Below are 18,503 nucleotides of genomic sequence, written 5' to 3' on the forward strand. Positions count from 1 at the left end.
TGTACAAATGTGCTTTACACAATTGATGTATGTATGGATTATGATAAGAGTTGTATGAGCCCCTAATAAAATGATTTAAAAAAAAAAAAAGCTGAGGAGGAGGAGAAAAGGGAGAAGAATCCCAGAAAGGGCCATGAAGGAGTTCAGGCACCGTTTGATCCAGCTACCCTACCCGACCACTTCCATTCCCACAAATTTCGCAGATGAACAAATTCAGGGCCCAAAAGAACCTCGTTTGGACCTGGTCAGACCTGTGGCACAGCTGGGGTCCAGCAATCAGAAGGCAGGTTGCTTTGGGCAACCTGGGTCTTAGAGGACCCAGCCCTCCTGGGAAAGACAGGCGAGTAGTCAGAGCCACATAATGGCTCAGAAAGCCTGAGTCAGTCAATGCTCGCCCAGTTTATTCATCCCGTTGCCGGTTCTCAGGCCTGGGCACAGGCTCCCAGGCCCTACTGGCCCATCCGAAGTTTGTGCCGAGGGAAAGCTGCCCCAGGGGCCAGGGGAGCCTGAAACCTGACCCCCACACAGCTTAGACTCCATGTTTAATGTTTATATCAGCACCCACACCAAGTCCAGGCCTACACCCAAACCTTGAAACTGCCCCTCTCCTTACCCCGAGGTCCTTGTGCCCACATGCCCACTGGGCAGCCACTGTTCTTGGCTACAAAGGTGGTTTTTGCTGCCCACTCACTCTTTTGTAACCTGCCTACCCTTCCAGCCACCAGCAGGAACCCTGAAACCACCTTCTGCCTACACCACACCACAGGACACGACTCCGGCACGCCATCCCCAGCAGAGGAAATTACAAGCCCTTTCACGTGCTGTTCCAGGCCCTCTGCCCACGTGGCCACCCTCTCCCACTTTCAGCTATACTTCCGGTGCCCCCGGCTCTCTCTGAGACTCTCTGGGCCTCAGTGTGGGCCATTCCCTCTCCTGGAACTCCCTTCCTTCCTTCCGTCAGACCCCTGTGCAGCTAATACTCCTTGTGGATATCTGAGCTCCGCAGGCCGGGTGTATCTTGCCTTCCCCATCAGACATGACTATGGAGTAGGAAAGAGCCTGGGCCCCAGCAGTGCCCAACGCAAACCGACGCATAGTGGGCTTTCTCAGTGTTTACTGACTGACTGAATGACTCTTTCCCAAGGAGGCCACTGGACACAGCCCTTTATAGATAGTCAGTTTCTCCCCACTCCCCAACCAGGCCTAACCCCTTCCTGAGAACCAGCCCAGGAACTTTCATGGTAATAAATTTTTAAAAAAAGGAAATTCCTGGCTGTGTGATCTGGGTGATAAAGGCTCTCTTTCAAAACAAAACAAACAAAAAGGCTCTCTTTCGTAGAAAGCCCACTAGGGGCATCCATAAATCATGACTTAAACTTTACACCTTACACAGAGATGACTCACAGATTCAAATGTAAAACAAACTTTGGGGGGCGGGGGAGAAAATCTTTAGGACCTAAGAGTAGGCAAAGAGTTCTTACACTAGACGCCAACAACATGCGCGATAAATGAGACCTTTTCACAATTAGACATTGTGTGCTCGTCATAAGACTGCGTGATGAGAATAAAAAGACAAACCACCAACAGAGAGAACATACCTGCCAGCCACATATGGGGCAAAACCCTTGCGTCTAGAACATACGAAGAACTCTCCACACTGGACCGTAAAGAACATCAACCACCCAACCGGACACCGAGCAGAAGACATGAAGAGACGGTCCATGGAAGATGACTCAGAGATGTCCAGTAAGCACAGGAAAATATGTTCAAAATCATTAACCAGCGGGAAACGCGTATTCAAACCATGAGCTATCATTACATATCTCTCAGAAAGGCTCAATCAAAACTTAGTGACAACGCCAAACAATGCCGGTCAGGATGCAGGCGGTGGGCCACTCGAATGCCACGTTGGTGTTGATGTAAAATGGAATACACCAAAGAGGCAATCGCACGCAGAGCAACCCCGTAGGACAGGGTAGAACTGCCCCTGCAGGTTTCTGAGATTGTAACTCCATACGGGAGTAAAAAGCCCCATTCTGCTCCTGCAGAGCTGCTGGTGGTTTGGAATTGCTGATCCTGAAGGTAGCAGCCCAGTGTGTCACTATTATGGCAGCGAGGCCCCCTGTAAAATGGTGTAGACGTGCTGGAAATAATGTGACAGTTTCACGACTAAACTAAACATGCAACTCTCCTATGATCCAGAAACACAGAGGCAGTTCTACTCTATCCTACAGGGTCGCTGTGAGCCAATGGACGCGATGGCAGTCAATGACCTCCTATGACCCGGGATTGTACATCCATTTCAGAGACGTGAAGATACGTGTCTTCATTTCGCTGGGCAGAAAAACCTGTGAGTGTCCTTAGCTTTAGTTGTAACCGCCCCAACTGCAAACAACCCAATATCCTTCCAAAGGTGAATGGATCAACAAATTGTAATATCTCCACATTAGGAATATAAAACCCTTTACCCCGGGGTGGATTCCAACTCATGATGGGGCCCCATGCGTTACAGAGTAGAACGGATACACGCGGTATTCTTTGCTATGATCCTCATAGAAGCAGGTCACCAGGCCTTTCTTCTGTCGCACCTCTGGGTAGGTTCACAGCACCAGCTTTTAGGTTAGGAGTCTAGTGCAAACCATGTGTAGCACTGAAGTACCTCCATGAGCAAGGGAAGCAGCAAAGCTTTGTTACCTGAGCCAATCTGGATGAGTCTCCAGGGCATCGTGCTGAGTGAAAAAAAAGTCCATTTCTTAAGATCATTCTTGGCCACATAGCCAGACCAAACTTATGGCCACCCCATACACAATAGGGTTGCATTCTTGGCCTGGTTCTCAAAAGTACACTACCAGGTCTTTTTCCCTATTCCCTCTGAGGCTGGAAGCTCCCCTGCAACCGGCTTAGCATCCTCCCGACAAACAGTGGCATGTGAGGTGCACTGACCAAGAGTGTAAACCAGGGTTCGCACTCCCACAAGGAAAGCGAGGATTTTACCACTGAATGCCACTGCCCCATGCCCAAAAGCCACATACCGTACGCCCCATTTAAAGAATATTCCCAAGATGATCGTGGACAGGGAACAGATTAGCCTATGACAGGGGTTAGGTACAGCAGGGGAGAGGGCTATAAAGAGATCTCTGGTACTAGAATAGTTACATGTCCTGATGGTGATAGTGGTGGCACAAATGTACACAAGTGATGAAATGGTGCACACGCGCAAGTGCACACATGCAGGCAAGCTGATGCCATCTGAGTAAGATGTGTGGGTTGTACTGATGTCAGTGGCCGGGCTGCAATATTGTACTGTGCTCATGCAAGATGCTACCATTGGGAAAGACTTGGTGAAAGGCTACATGGGACTTCCCTGTTTTGCTTCTTCTTTGTGTATCTTCCTGTGAATCTACCATTATTGTCAGGTAACTGCAGAGGTTAACAAGCTGAGTAAACCCTTTCAGCCCTGGGAACCAGGCTCCCTTCATGGACCCTGGAGCCACAGCTTGCTATAGCGAAGACACAGGAGAGACAAAGGCTTAGAGGGTCTTGTCTTGGAGCACAGTAGTAGCAGGAGGGGCTATGAATCAGAATTCAGGACTCCCAGTCTGGGGCTCACCACTGTCACATGATTTTCTCCTTAGAGGGCTTACTGGCTTAAGGCTTAGGAGATCAGTGATGGGGGTCACAGAGGTGTTGGAGTAGGGGTGAGGGCAGTCAATGCTCAGGACAGGAAGGGTCGGGGTGCTCTGGGGGCTGCTGGGCAGGTAGAAAGTGAGGAGGGTGTAATTAGCTCAGATTCGGAGGAGGGTCTGAGGTCTGGAGATGTCACCAGCCAGCCTTCAATGGCACCAAGCCGTTGGCTCACCCGCATTCCCCCCAGTTCAGGGTGAACTGGGGAAGAGGTAAGGGCAAGAGAAAAGGCCTGGCCAGGTGCCTGGCAGACAACTGAGGCACGTGAAGAGAGGGTGGGGGCCACTTGTAAGGTGAGGTTTAATGGGCTTTGTTGTCCCCACCCCAGCAGCCTGCCTTCAGATGTGGCCCCCACACCCCCTATAACTAGGGTTCTGAGCCCTGGGGACGCCAGGCCCGGCCTGCTCCCGTCCGGGGCGTGGCGACCCCGCCCAGCACTGAAGACTGCTAAGTGGGCCAGACCTTGCTTGGACAACTGCCGCCTCCCCCCACCTGGTTCCACATTGGGACCACTGGCTAGCTCTAGCCCCACTCGCGGACTTGCAGGATCACCAGCAGGGCCAAGGCAATGAGGCCCTGGCTGCTGACTGGCCGCGTGACATTCGGGAGCACAATCCCTCCGGGTCTGATTCTCAGCAGCCTTTGACCTCCGGACCTCTCAAAACGTGGGCACCTCTACGGGCACCGCGGAGGGCTGGGGGCGCGCCCAGGCTGTGTGCCCGCGGGTTCTGCCAGGGGTGAATCAGCTTCCGGCCCCGCCCCGGCGGCACGTGACCGCAGGTGGCGGCAGGACGGCCCTGAGTCACCAAGTCTCTGCGCCCACGGCCGCCACTCCTCCCGCCTATTGGTAAGCGGGCGACCCGGGCCGCAGCCACCCCTGGGCCCCATCGCCGCCCTTATGGCCCGGGCCCTTTCCGAACCTGGGCCGCCCTCCAGAAAGGCCCCCAGACGGCCGACCCTCGGCGTCCTGCGTTTAAGACCCCCATCCCTTGCCCAGCCGTCGAAATGTGAGCCCCCCAACCCCACTCCTCCCTTCCCTTTCCCCAGCAGTCAAAATGTGAGCCCCCCAGTGAGCGCCCCAACCCCACTCCTCCCTTCCCTTTCCCCAGCCGTCAAATTGTGAGCCCCCCAACCCCACTTCTCCCTTCCCCCAGCCGTCAAAATGTGAGCCCCCCCCAACCCCACCCCACCGCACACCGAGCAGCAACGCCCTTCGGGGCTCCTGCCTCCCAGCTTCGGGAACTTTTGAGAAGTTAGGAGCTTATTCGGGTTCGGCTAGAAGTCGCTACGGAGGGTCCCTGCGCCGGGAACCCACCTCGCCCGGAGACCCCGGCCCGGGGGCGTGTCCGTCCGTCCCCTAGCCCCGCCCCACCTCCTTCCGCCCCTGGCCCCGCCCTCGCCCTCGCGGCCGCGCTCACCTGGTCTCCCTCGGCGGCTCCGCGCACAGAGGCGCAGAGGCGGCGGCGAGGCCGGGAGTGCGCCCCAGCCCGGAACCGGGAGCCCGCGTCCGTCCCGTCCTCGGCGCTCGCGGCGCAGGGGCGCCCGGCCGGGGGCACCATGGCCTTCTCGCAGGTGCAGTGCCTGGACGACAACCACGTGAACTGGCGCTCCAGCGAGTCCAAGCCCGAGTTTTTCTACAGCGAGGAGCAGCGCCTGGCGCTGGAGGCCCTCGCGGCGCGCGGCCCCGACGCCTTCTACGAGGTGCTGAAGCGGGAGAACATCCGCGACTTCCTCTCCGAGCTGGAGCTCCGGCGCATCCAGGACACCATCGAGGTGTACGACCCCGGCTCCGAGGGCCCGCGGGGAGGCGGCGGCCTCCGAGAGCCCGACGATGCCGGCGGGGAGGCCGAGGCGGCCAGCGGGGCGGGCGGCGGCGGCGCGCCCACCGAGACCGAGCCGCTGCCCTCCCTGGAGTACTGGCCGCAGAAGTCGGACCGCTCCATCCCCCAGCTGGACCTGGGCTGGCCAGACACCATCGCCTACCGCGGCGTGACGCGGGCCAGTGTCTACATGCAGCCCCCCATCGACGGGCAGGCCCACATCAAGGAGGTCGTGCGCAAGATGATCAGCCAGGCTCAGAAGGTGAGCGAGCAAGCGGGCGCTCGGCCGACGCCCGGGCCGCTCGAGAGCTGCCCCAAGGACGCACGCTCAGCTCTCGCCCCCAGAACTGTGCCCATGACCTCCATGGGTCTCCCTGGAAAGGGATTCGTCCCTGCCTATTCGAGCTTCCCGTCAGAGGGACCGGGGAAGGTGCTTGGGCCTCTTGAGGCGACCGTGGGTTGTCCCTGCCTCACTGAACCCTTTACATTTCCTGGCGGGGCATACTTGCCCCAGACCTGGAGAGACGTTCCTGGAGAAAGGGGCTTCGATGGTATGGCCTGGGGAGGAGTTGGGGTTTTAGGCACCCTGGGAGAAGCCCAGGGGTCTAGCACACTGAAGCTCATCACTGTTGCTTCTGTTGGATTGGAGAGACTCTTGGAATGGGGCTTAGACAGCGAGAGGGTGAAGAGACTTGAGGCTGCCTGAGGTCCTAGTTCAAATCTTACTCTTGCCGTACCATGCCGGGTGACGGAGAGCCAGTTGTTACCCTCTCTGAACTTTGCAGCAGCGGGGCCTTCTAGGCTGGGGTAAAGGTGCAGGGATGGTGTGGTCCTGATAGTAGAAGCAGGAAGGCAGCCTTACATTGCTCACCTGGTTTGAATAGGAAGGATGAAGATGAAGCACCATCTGCTTGCTCCACCCCACCCCCCTTCCCTTTGAGACTCTTGCCCTGAAGGGCTGCGAGAGACTCTCCGCAGTGCCCCAGTGTTGGTGGCTGCCCTCTGCTGACATCCTGACACACTCTGTGACAGGGTGCTCTCTACAAGCAGAAACAGCCAGATGGAGTGAGTATCTGGTCTGCAGAGCACTGTTCTCCATGGTGACATGGTTTCAGAACATCAGTGTTGAGAAGGATTCCGAAGCTAGGTCTGGACTCGGTAGAGAGTAGTGATTGATTAGCCATGTCTGTTCTGGCTTTGGTGGTGGGGGCATGATGAGGCTGAGCCTCACCCTTCCACGTCAGGGCAGGAAACAGGCCCAGAGTGGGACAGTGACCCACCCTGGCTGACAGTCCCTAAGGGAGGGAGCTCTTGGGCAGAGAGACCACAAGTGGGTCAGGAGCGGACAAGAATGGTTCTCAGGTTTCTCAAAAGGCTGAGCGAGTTCTTGTCCCAAGAGGGGCCACGTGAATTCGATAGCTCAGGTCTGGGAATCTGGACCTCAGCCCGCCTGTCTCCCAACTTGCTGGCCGCCCCTGGGCAGCTTTGCGTCTTCAGTTTGTCTGGCCTGTAAAATGGAGGTGATGAAGGTACGAGTGGTGTCTTTGAGTTGTTGTAATGAGTGAGGAGAAGGAGGAGGGGTGCAAGGGGACGTTGATAGTTTTCAGGTTGCATAACCTGCCCCACACCTGCTGTGAGGTAGGAAGACCCTCCCGATGTGGCCTAGTGGGGAATGGCTCTGGCTTGAGAGCATTAGTTCCCTGGGAGTGCCTGCTGGGACCCCATGATCTAGCTTCCACACCCTCCCCCCTTTCAAAAGTAGGAAAACTGAGGACCTGTGAAACATGACGGGTTGTGCAAGCAGACTGACACTGGTTTGGCCTGGGAACAGTGGAAGGGTCTGATCTCCCCCAGATGGAAAGACGGATGGCCTGGCCTAGTGACGGGGCCAGACTGTGTCCTTGTGGCCTGCCCCCCTGCAGCCTCCTCCCACATCTTTGGCCAGACTGAGGCCTAGCTGCCCCATGTAGTCCCTGGGGTCCCCTGTAACCTCATTTGCTTCCACAAATGCTCCACAAGTGTATCAGTGCCTTAAACTACATAGCCAAGAGAGGTCAATTTGAACCCAGGCCTCGGGACCCTCAGTCAGGGCCTCCTTCAGCCTCCCTGGCAGGTGGGTACTGTTTTCCCCTGCTCCTACCTCTCAGGTGAACAGAAACTCACTTCTCGAAACTGTGCCACCCCGACAGGTGTGCTTCGGTGCGGGGTCCACAAAGCCTTGTTAAATCAGGACTCATTGGAGGGGACAGCAGCAGGGCCCCTTTCTTACAGATGGGGCCCCTAAGGCACAGAGGATGGTGTTGTGTGCTCCAGCATCTTGGTGTTTCCTGCCATCTCCCTGCCAGGACCTGTGGGGACCTGCGTCTGCCACCACGTGTGGGTGGGAGTCCTCTATTAAGACTAGCTGCTATTTGCTGAGTGCTTCACACTTTGTAATCTCAGGGGGCGTTATCTGCCCCATTCTCAGCAGCTCCGACTGGCCAGACCTGGCTCAAAGGGCACTCAGCTTCTTCCTTCCTGGGTGACCCAGGCTGTGTTGTTCTCAGACTCTGGGCCTGGGCCTGGCCCTGAGAGGATCAGCTGACCCACGTAGCAGCCCCCTCTGGCGGCTTTCCAGGCTTACAGGGCCAGACCAAGGCGCTGATGAATACTGACAGGCTGCTTTGTCTGCCCACCTGCCCACCAGGAGATCCTACCCTCTCCCCCTGAGTCACCTCTGTCCCCTGGCCTCTGCTTCCTCCTCCCTCCTCCTGCCCCAGAGTCAGTGCAGTGGAAACCTCTCCTTGAGACCCCAGTAAAGACAGCAACTGTCCAAATCTTGACCCGGATGCTGGTCTCTCCCCACCTGCTGGGGCCAAGTCAGACGGCTTACCTGTCAGCTCCTGAGCCTGCCCTGTGTCAGCATGACGGGAAGACCCTGGGGCAGGGAAGTGACGCAGCGCCTCTGAGCCATGCCGACTCAGCTGCCAGATGGGGCTGTGTTCCCCTCAGACCGCCACCCTAACAGACTGGAATGAATGGACACAAGAGTGCTGGGGTCCGGTCCCTGCTTTGCCCCCACCTTGCTGGGTAATGACCTGGAACAAGTCCAAGTCTTCCCAACTGTAAAATGGGTGCAAGCTTTGGAGGCTGTGAAGGGTCCTTCCATTTGTTGCGCTGTGGTCTAGACTTCTTTGAGAGCAGGGATGAGTGGGCTCCTGGTTCTCACTCCAGCCCCCTGTGTGGCCCTGAACGGGCCGCTCAGCCTCTCTGAGCAGCTCTGGCTCCCTGAGGCAGAAGGGCCACAGCTTGCCTGAGCCACACTCCTCACTGGCCTGCTTCTCTGCCTAGTGCTGGATGCCTCCCAACCCCCAGCCCCTGGGAGCTGGTGATTTATCTGGGGAAAAACCTGCTAGGGGGTTCCAGCCGCATACCAGAGGCTGGGCCTGTAACATCACGCCTGGGAGCTCTGAGCCTGCGCACGCTCCTGTGGCAGTCTCCTGCGACGGGGAGGGGAGGCTGGGCAGGGAGGGGCTGCCACAGCAAGAAAGAGTAGCAGAGATGTCCTAACAAGTTGCTCTTTCCCCAGATCCTGGAGCCCTCCCCACCCAAAAACATGGGTCAAGGTCCCATGGGGCCCCTGACAAGGCCGCGCTAGAACCTAGATGTTATTCCTGTGTGCTCACCAGGCCTTGGAACAGACACCCAGAGGAGTGTTTGGCCCAAGCCGCACATACACCTAGAAAGAGCTTTCCGCCCCCTGCGATCCACATCTTTCCCATCCGGCCCCTGCCTTCACACACTGGCTGGTGGCTGCGTTGCAGGAGAATAAAAGCAGCTTAACAAGGCGTTTATTAAACGCCAGCAGTATGCCAGGTGCTGAGCAGGCGCTTTCCCTGCGTGGCTGATTCTTCATAACAGCTCTATAAAGTGGGTGTTGTCTCCATTGTGTGATGAGGTTACTGAGCCCTGGCGGGACTCAGAGAGGGTGGATAACTTGCCTGAGGTCACAGAGCTGGTACCCGGGAAAGCCTGGCCCAGAACGCAGGTCTCTAGGCCCCGGAACCCTTCTCTAGAGAAGTGTGGCCTATGCCTCCTACGCCCTGCCTTCTCCTGGAGAATCTGTGCCTCTTTCTGGCCCCAGCTGGACTCAGGGTGGTGAAAGCATTTTCACAAGGCTCCTGTCCCCATCAGGCTCCCAGAGCCGCCACCCATCCCTGTAGTCCTTCCTAGGGGCCACGAGAGAGGACTCTCACTCCATCCTTCAAATAGTGGTTCCAGACAGTCCCCAGCAGCATGAGCAGCCTAAGAGGTGGCCCAGTAGCTGTCCCTAAACACAGAGTCCACAAGGGCTGTGCATCCCCCAGGCTCATGCACAGGATGGGAGTTGCCCCAGCCTGCCCTGACAGGACCCAGCCCTGGCCCCAGGCCCCCTCACCTGCCTGGGTGGGAACCCTCTGATAACATCACCCCATCCCAAACTGGCTCCTGCTTCCCAAAGCTTCTTACTCGACAGCATTTGCCTCGTAATGGAGAGTTTTAAGAAGAGCAGGGTAGCAGCCCGGCCAAGAAGGCACCCACCCTTTGGGACCTGGGACACACCATACTCCGCCAAGCTCAGTGGGACTGGCAGGGGAGACAGGTGGGTCTTGCCCTACAGCCTAGCCCCCACCATAGCCCCAGCCTGGCAGGCTGTGGCCAGGACAGGCTGCACCAGCCTCAGCCTTAGGGACTTTCCCAGGTGTAGTGGGAAGATGGGCTTTGCCATGACATGGGGCCCAGAACTGAGCTCCACGCGGCTCTGCTGCTTATCTGGCTGTGGCCATCCAAAGAAAGAGAGTCACTTTGCCTTTCTGGAATTTTCTTCCTAAGTGCCTCGTTGAGGCTGCCTCACAAAATTGTGAGGAGATTTAGATGGGGGGTGGGGAGTACCTAAAACACAGCCCGGTGCCCAGCCTGTTACCAGTGTCCAGAAATGCCAGTTTTCAGCCTTCTTCCCTCGTTCTGCTTCTTCGCCTCTCCCGAGAGCCTCTCTGGAAGCAGTCTGAGTTGAGAGGTGATGAGTTTTGTTTCCTGGGAAGCATTCAGGCAGAGGATTCGTGGAGGGGGAGTTGAAGAATGTGTGACCTTGGGCCCTTCCTTTCCAGGCTCCGTCTTCCAAGGGGGCCTGGCATCTCAGTGACCCAGAGCCTTCAGAAAGTAAGATTTTAGAGGCTTTCCGATTGATGATCCTCTGATTTCCCAGTTTGGAAGCTGTCTGCTTGTGCTCAGTTTGAGGCCATCGGGGCTGGCAGGAAGAGTCAGGAATCATCTCCTCTTGCTTCACACACAGGTGCGGCCCTGGTCACCTTAGGCTTTTCTTCATGAACACTTGGGCAGCATTCGTGAGTGGCAGAGGAGGCCCAATGTCTGTCTGAGGGGTCTGGACCCTCTTCGTGGCCAGATGGCTGTAGGTATGACCAGTATGTTCCCTGGCACCGGCTGCAACTGCCAGGAGGCATGAGCCTCCTTTAATTGGCTTTAATGAGGCTTAATGGTCCAGAGGATTAAGGTTTTCACAGGGCCGATGAGTGTTAGAGGGGAAAGGAACCTTGCTGGTCCTTTAGTCCAACAGCCAGTTTTACTGAGGAGAGAAACTGAGGCTTAGAGTGGACAAGCAACCTGCCACCGGCCACTCAGGGAATGAGCGGCTGAGCTAGAAGGTCCACGGACATTTAGCTTCCCGGCAGTGCTGGGGGTCAGGTGGCAGGATCCAAAGTGGGATCTGGGTCACAGGTAGGACTGGACACAGGGTGCCCTACCAGCCTGGGGCAGGGCCAGGGAACAGAAAGCCTCTGTTACGAGCTCCCAGTGACTGACTCCCCTCTGTGAAATGGGAGCGGTCATCCCTTTCCTTCCTTGGTGCCTGGGAAAGACCGTTGGGGTGTCAGCAAGTTGGCCTAGTTCTTTCCCTGGCTTGGGTCAGCATTCCTTCCCGTAGACACAGGCTCCCTCCCTGTCTACCCTGGGAGGGCAAGACCAGGTTGTTACATAAACTAGTCCTCACTCAGGGACAGGTTTAGAGTCAGAGGACGGACAAACTGGTTTGGAGAGTGCCAGGAGCCAGCGGGAGCACCACCCACAATGGCGCCTGCTCCAGAGATCTCAGGAGGCCTCCCCACCTCCAGAGCACCTTCCCATTCCTCTGCCAGTTCCACCACAATTTGAGGAGGGGGCCATGCTGGGAACTTTGGAGACCTGAGGCATTACAGCCAGATCTGTCCAGCCCTGTTGCTGGAAGGGGGTTATGGGGTAGGAGAGAACTCATTGCCCAGTAAGGGAAGGAGAGGGCTAAGCCTGAACCAGGCTGCCCCTCCGTTTCACCATCTCTAGAACGAGTGGTAATAATTGTAGTGCATATCTGCTGGAGATGAATTTTATCAACTCTTGTGTGTCTGAGAAAGTCTTTGTTTCACCTTTAGGTCGGAGAGATAAATTCACTGGGTGTAGAATTCCTAGGTTGATTCTCCACCCCACTTTCAGCACTTCAGAGATGTTGCCCCATTGTCTTCTGGCTTGCATTGCTTCCAGGAGATGTCTGCTGTCATCCTTCCTTCTAATTATGTAATGGTCTTATTTTTTTCCCTCTGGCTACTTTTAAGAGTTTCTCTTTTATTACTAGTTTTAAGGAATTTGATGATGGTGTGTCTGTGTCTTGAGGTGGTTTAATTCTAGGCTCTTCTGTTTGTAATTCGTTGAACTTCTGAGACCTGTAGATTTATAGTTGTCATCAAATGTGGAAATGCTTTGGCCATTAATTTTTCCAAATGTTTCTCTGCCCTTCCCATCACTCGCTAAGACCGATTATATTCTGTGACTTGAAGTTTACTCACGGTTCACTGATGCTCTGATCGTGGTGTTTTGTTTTGGCCTTTTTTCAGGCTCGGTGCTATTTTAATGGTTTTCATTGATCGGTCTTCCAGGTCATTCTTTCTCGTCTAGAGTTTCTAATCTGTTATCAACCCCATCCGTGTATTTTTCATCTCATATCAGATGTTTTCTTTTTCTTCTCTTCAAGTTCAATTTGAGCCTCAAAAAAAGATAAATCTTCCCTGTCTCTGTTTAACTTTTGAATATAACTTTCAACTGCTTCCATGCCCTTGTGTGTTCATTCTAATTTCTGTAATCAGTTCTAGGTTGGGTTGGGTTGGGTTTTTCTCATGTGGGTCATATTTTCCTGTTTCTTGGGGTGCCTGGTAATTTTGTTTTTAATTGGATGCCAGACGTGGTGAGTTTTATATTGTGAGGTGCTGGAAGTTTGTACATTCCTATAATATTTGAGGTCTTTGTTCTGGGATGCAATTAGCTTATTTGAAAACAGTTTCAAATAAGCTTCTGAGGCTGGCTCTTAAGCTTTATTAGGCAGGGCAGAGTAGACTTTTTTCTAAGGTAAAGGTTGGCAAACTATGGACTACTGGCCACATCCAACGTTCCATAGGTAATATTAATTGGAAGTCAGGCGTACACATGCATTATGTATTGTCTATGGCATCGTTCATGCTACAGCAGAGACGATGTGGCCCACAAAACCTGAAATATTTACTGTCTGGTTCTTCACAGAAGACCAATTTGCCAACTCCTGAACTAGGACTGACTTGCCCCCGACTGAAGCAAGACCTTCCGATGACTCTGCCCCCTGTTCTGTGGGAGCGCTGGTGGTTATTTCTTCTGCTCCTTTCCAGAGGGTCTTCCCACGCCTCGGTAGTTGTCATGCATCCACAGGCTGGAGCGTTGCCACCGGACGCTGCACACCTGTTGTCCACTCCCTGAACGCCATCGTTTGATTTCCTCTTTTTGGGTGTTTCAAGCAGAAGGGCAAACCCACCTCCTCTGTTTCTGTTGCAGCTGGATGTGGAAGTGGTATCCAGGCAATGTCTTTGGGTGGTCATTCCCCCAGTGTTCAAGGGAGGCCGGGTAGTGTAGTGGATGGTGCATTCAGCTGCATACCATGCGCTCAGCCACTTGGACCCCCCTGCCACTTGGATGGTCTGTCCCAGTCAAGTTTTACAGCCTTGGAAACCCACAGGGGCAGTTCCACTCTGACCTTAGAGGGTCACTGCGACTCGGAATGGACTTGGTGGTAGTGAGTTGATGCCATTGTTCCTGGGAGCAGCCTTAGATGTCAGTTAGTCCTCACGCCAGCCTTCTACCCAGCACAGAAGGAAGTCGGAAGTGAGTGGGCTGGCCCCTGGCCTCCCCGCCCCGGAGTTAGTGGGACTGAAGGAGGGGCTAAGGAGCAGCAGGCATGCCCTTTGCGCTTCCTCTGACAGGCGCTGCGGCTGTCCCTCTTCGGAGGATTTGGCGAGAGAGGCTTCAGCCTGCTCTGTTCTGAGCCACCTCCCCAGATCTCTGTGGCCCGAGGTATGAGGCAGGTGGAGCCGCTACAGAGGGTGTCACTTGACAGTGGCTGCTATTCCAGGTGGGGAACTCCCACTCTGGCCCAGGTGTCAGGGTTTAGGCCTTGGGGACATGGCATTCTCCACGACTCTTGTCATGGCAGCTCCAGGAATGTGAACACAACACACTCACAACAGATGGGTTAGAACTGTGACCGAGAGGAGCCTGGCGGGGAGGGGTGTGTGCGTGGGGCAGGGGGGGGGGAGTGTTTACCCTCTGAGTCCGAAGTTGAAGGCTAGACAGAGTTTGCCCAGGGGGAGGGAAAGAGAGAAGGTGGCCCCGCCACAGGAATAGCACATGCAGAGCCCTGGTGGCTTCCGGTATTTCAGGGAGAGGAGGCCATGGGGTCAGGTCCTTGGAGGAGACAGGCTGCTGCTGAGGCTGGGCCCATCCTCCTGCTGGTCCTTTGTCCTTCAGGCCAGCCAGCTAGCCCTGCCCACCCTGCACCTCCCACCAGCACTTCCCCAGAAACCTACTTGACCGAACCACCTTCTAAGTACACATCTGTGGCCACAGGCATGCTAGAAGATACCACTTGTGGATTCTGGGGTGCCACGGGCAGGGTGTCTGCACCCGGTGAGACGGAGCCAGTGGTGCAAGAGGAAGGTGAGGCCATAGGGGCCAGGCACTTTCTCCCTGTGGCCTGTGGGCTCAGCCAGATGCCATGCTTGGGGCACCAGGGTGTTCCTTAGCAGGACTTCAGAGCACCGCGGGCCCCAGGGCACCTGTCCCCCTTCTCATTTGACAGATGAGGAAAGTGAGGGAAAACGTTCATCCAAAGCCTAGAGCTTTTAGCTCACCTAAAGCCCAGAGGGTCCCACCCCAGGTCCGTGTGTTCTTGGCTCAGCAACCCACACCTCCACTGGCCTGCTGGGAAGACACGCTGCCTCTGCCCCGTGTGGCTCAGGCCCAGCAGCAGTCTCACAGGGCTGGAGGCGGTGTCTGCTGGGGGTGGGTGTTCACACAGACCCTCCCTCCCTGCTGACCCACCTGGTGGGGGAGATGCTTGCGGCAGGAACTTGGGCCAGGCCCTTTTTGCACTCAGGGACAGGCCATGCTGCTGTAGGGGGTGGCCTGTTTGGAGGATGTTGCAGGGATCTGGAGATGGAGGTGCGGGGCCAAGAGAGTGAGGGCAGCCACCAGCCGCAGGCAGCCATGGTCCATGAGCGGGGAGGGCGGGTGGGGGTTTGAAAGCCCAGGCAAGAAGTGCAGTCCCTGTGTGGGGGGTGAGGAGGCATGGAGGCCGGGCGCAGGGAAACAGGAGTGCAGAAGTCAGAACACATTGGGGGCTTGCACATCCCCCTGAGGACATGCAAGAGGCCTTCGGGTACAAAGAGCAGGAAGAGGTCTGGCCTCACTCAGGACACCCAAGCCTGAAGGATGTCCACTGGCTGCTGACTCGGCCCCCAGCCCCAGCTCCTCCCGCAGTGCCCATGTCTGCCTTTTTCTGTTTCCTGAGGGTGTGGGACCCCCTTACGTCCATTCTGGGAGATGGAACCCGGCCCTCCTGGGCTCTGCTGGTATGTGCTACGGGACTCTGGGTCTCCACCACCAGCTCTCTCCATCAGAAAAGCCGGCAGGGACCCCTAGGCTCTTTCCCTTGGGGGTGGACTGTGCCGCCTAGGAGCCTAGGGCTGGGGAATTCCTGCCCACTGCTTCAGGTGCAGATCCTCTGGATGGTCTCACCCGTGGACCAGGTCTCATCCGGGCCATACCACGGAGAACCAGGCAGTTGGTACAGCCATTCAGGTGGACACGAGGGGTGGGGGGTTGTTTTGGCCCAGCCCCCACTCCCCCCACCCCAGCCTGACCCCTATAGGGGTGTGGGCAGTGGGCAGTAGGGCACCTCTAGGCAGGGCCAGTTGAGCCCTCCCCCTTCCAATCTCAGGCATTTGATGAGCTCGGTCAGCATCCCCTAGATGGCAGATGGGGAAACTGAGGCCTGACAGGGGCTGGGTCAGGAATGGAATGGCTGGTGGATTGAGTCATCTCTGCAGCTGCCCGAGGTCAGAGCTGCCCATGCTGTGCTACACTGGACAGTCAGGAGTTCCCTCTGGGCAGGTCACGCTGCCCCAAGTGGCTGGCACCAGGCAGTCTGTGGGCGAGGAAGGCTCCCTCTTTGCCCCAGTGCCCTCGTCTGGGAGTGGCAGTGGGGAGTGGGGGGAACAAGTGCCACACGAGGCCAGGGCAACACCATGCAAGCTCCCGCTGCTTCTGGCTGAAGGGCTGCCGGGGCCCAGGCTGGAGGCCTGACCAGTGGCTTCTGGCTGCAGCTCTCCGGACTAGAAAAGGAGGCCTTGGGGCTCTGATCTGGGATGCCTGCCTGAGAGCCCCTGTCCATCCCCAGCTCCCACCAGCATCAGCAATTTCACACCTGATGGGGCCCACCTGTTACCAGTCCTTGTCCAACCATCCCTGAACACCTGCCCAGGGCCCAGGAGAGCCAGCCTCCTTCTGGCTGCACTGTCTCTCAACACCCCAACCCATAGCAGGGCCTGAGATCGGGGTCCCCCACCTGCCAGGGGCTGACGCAGGCCATGACACTGATGGCCCATCCTGCTGAGGCACATTCTCCTGGCCTGGGCCCAGGGCAAGCCCCTGTCTGTCAGGACTGACCGGCTGTAGCGGGGTGGGCTGTGCCTTAGGGAGAAGTTGGCTGGCTGCATGTGAAGCAGTGTTCCTGCCCCAGTGATGGCTTGACCCTGGGCTGTGTGATGGGGGAAGAAGCCCTGGCCCCAACCATCTCAGGGTCTTATCACCCTGGTCCTGACTTGCTTTGTGACCTCAGGCAAACAGTTCAACCTTGCTGCGCCCCTATCAGACCAGCCATAAATGGGGACCCCAGTACCACATGCCTTTGGAGACTATGAACACCCCTGTCTGTTATCACTCAGTCTGGGGCTGGGCTGGGCCCTGGGCATGCTGAGGCTCCTGTGGGGTGCTGCACGGGTGAGAACACTGTGCCCGGTGAAAGCCACACAAACGGCTCAGTCAACACTAAGTGCAGAGCAGGCAGGGAGGGACCTCCCCGGGGATCAGGGCCTCGGTGGCCTCTAGGGCAGCCTGATGAGCATCTGTGGGGTGCACAGACATGTCTCCATTGCCTCCCTGACACCCCAGTCTGCAGGTCCCTGCAGGGCGGGAGGGCCAGCAGAGGCACAGCCCAGGGCAGGTAATTTCTAGCCCAACTCTGTCCACAGCTCACCATGTGGCCTAGATCACATCCCCAGCCTCTCTCTAGTCATTTCTGAGAGTCCTCAAGCCAGGAATAAGGCCAGCGCAAGTGCAGTGGAGTGGCGCAGAGAACCAGCCAGCCTGGGCAGCTCTGACCAGGCACAGGGCCCGGTCTGATGCCCACTCCCAGCCCCACTGTCAGTAGGCCAGAAAAGGAGTCATTTTTTGCCCATTGTCATGGAGTAGGTGCTGACTGGTGGCTGCCCCACGTAGACAACAGAATGAATGCTGCCCGGTCCAATGCTCCCTTCAGCCTTATCGAGATGTGCCAGCCGGGCCAACCTGGAAGCCTCATCTTCCAACCGGGCCTCAGACAGCTCTCTCTTCTGGTCCACGGGGTTTTCAAGTGCTTTCTTTTTGACAGAACTGGATCACCAGGCCTTCCTTCCTATGCTTTCTTAGTTGGGAATCTGCTGAAACCTGCCCTCAGGGGTGGCCCTGCTGGTCTTCAAAATGCCAGTAGCACCACTCCCAGTATCAAAGCAAGATGCAAGCCCCACTGTCTGACAAACAGAGGCAGGTCGTAAGGACGTGGAGCGGGGGCATTATTGAGAGATGGGAGGCCTGGTGGGCACCAAGCCCCTCCTGGCTTTTCCCCAGGGGCATCCGGACTGGTGGGCCAGCCTCACTGCCCTCTCCCAGGCCTGCAGCCCTCCCTGCACACTGACTCCTGCCCTTCCTCTGTGTCTTCACGTATGTGGGCACTGCTGGGAACAGTATGCAGTGCTGGCCCAGAGGTGGGGTGGTGCACCTTGACCTCTGAGGCCCCACTCTGAGCCAGGCCCAGGAGACAGAGCTCCCCTGCGGTGAGGTGACAGACCTGGTCAGATGTCAGGAAGGACAGGTGCTTGTCTGGGCTGTGTCCAAGCAGATCGCATCGAGGCTGGAGTCCACTCCAGGCATGTAAGGGAGTGGTTCTCATTTCTCCAGCGGCAAGCTTCCCTTGGCATCTGAGCACCCAGGGGAGCCTGGAGCCAGGCGGAGGGATGGCCCGAGCTGGACCAGGATTGGGCTTGAGAGCTTGGGGCCTCTTGCTTCTCCAGCAGAGCCTGCCCCGGGGAGCCCTGGCCCCAGCAGGAAGGGACTTCTAGATCAAGCCTGGCCCGCTCCCTCCCCTCTCACTCCTCCCTGCGTGGTTCCCACCTGGGATTACCTGAGCCTTGTTTCCCCGTGGTTTCAGATTACAGAAATTTGGGATATCCGACCATTTCTTCCTTATTCCCTGCCACCCTGGGAGGGGCCAAAATAATAAGCCCCTTGGGATCCTCAGTGTCCTTGTTCTCTGTGCCCTTGTCCCGCGGACTCTTGACCTCGAATGCCAGTCAGAGCAGCCGCCTCTCCTGAGAGGGC

The 18,503-nt window shown here is 56.7% G+C and overlaps 2 protein-coding genes across 5 annotated transcripts in view; one reads left to right on the forward strand and one right to left on the reverse strand.

The window, feature by feature from the left end:
* Positions 1-18,503, reverse strand: part of SLC5A10 (solute carrier family 5 member 10) — a 62,016-nt gene that overhangs the window by 9,720 nt on the left and 33,793 nt on the right. The window lies entirely within an intron of this gene.
* Positions 5,242-18,503, forward strand: part of FAM83G (family with sequence similarity 83 member G) — a 27,955-nt gene continuing 14,693 nt past the window's right edge. The window contains exon 1 of the mRNA XM_030886493.2: positions 5,242-5,766. Coding sequence (XP_030742353.1) covers positions 5,242-5,766 — 525 coding nt within the window. The remainder of the gene's footprint in view (positions 5,767-18,503) is intronic.

The sequence above is a fragment of the Echinops telfairi genome, unplaced genomic scaffold, assembly GCF_000313985.2.
Source record: "Echinops telfairi isolate 266 unplaced genomic scaffold, ASM31398v2 ScPeMD7_2010;HRSCAF=2546, whole genome shotgun sequence".
Classification (NCBI taxonomy): domain Eukaryota; kingdom Metazoa; phylum Chordata; class Mammalia; order Afrosoricida; family Tenrecidae; genus Echinops; species Echinops telfairi.